This window comes from Nicotiana tomentosiformis, chromosome 12, assembly GCF_000390325.3.
Source record: "Nicotiana tomentosiformis chromosome 12, ASM39032v3, whole genome shotgun sequence".
Lineage (NCBI taxonomy): Eukaryota > Viridiplantae > Streptophyta > Magnoliopsida > Solanales > Solanaceae > Nicotiana > Nicotiana tomentosiformis.
The window spans coordinates 53,792,910-53,796,148 of record NC_090823.1 but is presented as its reverse complement, the minus strand read 5'-3'; the positions used below and the strand labels follow the sequence as shown (position 1 = coordinate 53,796,148).

General features: G+C 44.3%; 1 protein-coding gene across 1 annotated transcript; it reads left to right on the top strand.

Annotated features, from left to right (window-relative positions):
• Positions 1 to 366: 366 nt before the first annotated feature.
• On the top strand, positions 367 to 903 carry LOC138902654 (uncharacterized). Its single transcript, XM_070190540.1, has one exon. It carries the CDS (start codon positions 367 to 369, stop codon positions 901 to 903), a length of 537 nt encoding a protein of 178 aa, XP_070046641.1.
• Positions 904 to 3,239: the final 2,336 nt, after the last annotated feature.

The window sequence follows — 3,239 nt, the reverse complement described above, 5'->3', positions numbered from 1 at the left end:
GCCTTGAATTCCGATATGAACTATGGGAAGATGGTATCATTTGCTCAAGCTACATAGAACCGTAAGTTGAATAACAAAATTAAGTGAGAGGGTACCAATAAGGCTCGGTCCACGGGCAACTTTGGGGAGTCATTTGGTGGGGGAAGATCTACTTTTAGTGGAGGGTCATCAGGGCCATCCTAGTCTTTTGCTCAGTATTCAGCCAGTGCACTGCCAACAGGGCCTAGTCAGCAGAAGGGGAGTTGTTTCAGGGCCAATCAGGGTAGTAGGGGACCCTACCAGCAGGGCCGATCCGGAGGGAGATTCCAGCAGCAGCGGAGGCCCCCATGCCCCAGGTGTGGTAAGATGCACTTGGGGATCTACTACATGGACCTACCTATATGTTATGGGTGTGGATTGATGGGTCATATTCAGAGGGAGTGTCGTTCATCCCGCCAGGGTATGGGCAGGGGCAGAGCACAGCCATCCAGTTCTGCAGCTGCTACATCTTCAGCACCCCCTCCAGCTCGAGGCACTCCAGCACCAGTAAGGCGTGGTACAGCTAGGGGTGGTGCACAGGGTTCAGGAGGACCCAACCGTTTCTATGCTATGAGTGATCGCCTTAGTGCAGAGGCTTCTCCAGATGTTGTCACAAGTAAATTGACTGTCCAATCTCATGATGTATATGCTCTTATTGATCCCGGATCCACCTTGTCCTATGTTACCCTTTATGTTGCTATGGAATTTGGGATAGAACCGAAACATCTTCCCGAGCCGTTCGCTGTATCTACTCCGGTTGGTGAGTCTATTGTCGCCGCACAGGTTTATAGGGGTTGTGTTGTCACGGTGCGTGGTTGGGACACCGTGGCCGATCATATTGAATTGGGGATTGTCGATTTTGATGTAATTATGGGAATGTATTAGCTTTATTCATGTTTTTCCAAGCTCGATTACCAAACTAGGACTGTGAGGTTTGAATTTCCAAATGAGCCAGTTGTTGAGTGTAAGGGGGATAAAGTAATGCCAAAAGGTAGGTTTTTTTCTTACCTTAAGGCCACAAAGATGATTAATATGGGGTATATCTATCAATTGGTCTGGGTTACGGACAACGATGCTGAGGTGCCTACACTTGAGCCTGTACTAGTTGTGAATGAATTTCCAGAGGTCTTTCCTGATGAGCACCCTGGGATTCTTCCAGACAGGGAGATTGATTTTGGGGTTGAATGTGAAGCCAGGTACGCAGCCAATATCTATTCTTCCCTATAGGATGGCACCGGCAGAAGTGAATGAGCTAAAGGAACAATTGAAGGATTTGTTAGAGAACGGTTTCATCCGACCGAGTGTGTTACCATGGGGCACACCGGTTCTCTTTGTGAGGAAGAAAGATGGATCACTGAGGATTTATATTGACTACCGGCAGCTCAACAAAGTCACAATCAAAAACAAATACCCATTACCAAGAATAGATGATTTGTTTGATTAGTTACAGAGCACTAGGTACTTCTCCAAAATTGATTTACGATCTTGGTTCCACCAATTGAAGATCAGGGAGTAGGATATTCTGAAAACAGCTTTTAGGACCCGGTATGGACACTTTGAATTTCTGGTAATGTCTTTTGGGCTAACAAATGCCCCGGGGGCTTTCATGGATCTTATGAATTGGGTTTTCAAGCCTTTTCTCGATTCCTTTGTGATAGTATTCATTGATGATATTCTTGTGTATTCACGAGGTTGAGAGGACCATGTCGATCATCTAGGGCAGTTTTGCAGACTCTTCATCAGCACTAATTGTACGCGAAATTTTCAAAATGTGATTTTTTGCTCTAGTCTGTCACATTCTTGGGTCATGTTGTCTCCAGAGAAGGAATTATGGTTGATCCTCAAAAGATTGCAGCAGTGAAGAATTGGCCTAGACTTACAACGCCAACCGAGATTCGCAGTATCTTGGGCTTAGCATGGTATTATAGGAGGTTTGTGGAGGGGTTATCTACTCTTGCCTCTCCGTTGACTAAATTGACTCAGAAAGCGGTAAAGTTTCAATGGTCCGATGTTTGTGAAAGGAGCTTCCAGGAGTTGAAATCAAGATTGACTATGGCGCCGGTGTTGACCCTGCTAGAGGGTACATATGGGTTTGTGGTATATTGCGATGCTTTGAGAATCGGGCTTGGGTATGTGTTAATGCAACATGACCAGGTTATAGCTTATGCTTCTAGGCAACTCAAGAATCATGAGAAGAACTATCCAACACATGACTTGGAACTTGCGGCGGTGGTTTTTGCATTAAAATTTTAGCGTCATTATTTGTATGGGGTCCATGTTGATGTATTTACATACCACAAGAGTCTTCAATATATTTTCAAACAAAATGAGCTGAATCTGAGGCAGAGAAAATGGCTTGAGTTACTCAAGGATTATGACATCGATATTCTATTTTTCACCCGGGGAAAGCCAATGTTGTGGCGGATGCTCTTAGCCAGAAATCTATGGGTAGTTTGGCTCACTTGGAGGCATGTGGAAGGCCGTTGGACAGGGAGGTTAACTAGTTAACTAGCTTGGGAGTTCGTCTTGCGGACACTTTTGAAGGAGGGGTAATTGTACAAAATTGGGCTGAATCATAACTTGTCGTGGATGTCAAAGAGAAGAAATATGACGATCCATTGTTGGTACAACTAAAGGAGTAGCTTCAAAAACATAAAACTATAGCTTTTACTCTTGGCATGGATGATGGTACACTAAGGTACCAAGGGCGGTTATGTGTTCTAAATATAGATGGTCTCCGGGAAAGAATCATGATCGAGGCTCACACTTCTAGGTATTCTATGCACCCAGGTTCTACGAAGATGTATCATGATCTCAAGGAAGTCTATTGGTGGAGTGACATGGAAAGGAATGTGACAAACTTTTTTGAAGTGGGAAATGATTAATATGGATTTTGTGGTAGGATTACCACGCACTCCGTGTAAGTTTAACTCAATTTAGGTGATTGTGGATCGACTCACGAAATTAGCACACTTCTTGCCAGTTAAATTTACCGACACAACAGAACAATATGCTTAGTTGTATATCAAGGAAATATTCAGGCTGCATGGCACTCCAGTTTCTATCATATCCGATCTAGGGGATTAGATCACGGCAAATGTTTAGAAGAAATTTCAGCAAGGTTTGGGTACTCAGGTGAATCTTAGTACCACCTTCCATCCACAGACCGACGGCCAAGCAGAGCGGGCTATTCAGACACTTGAGGACATGTTGTGTGCTTG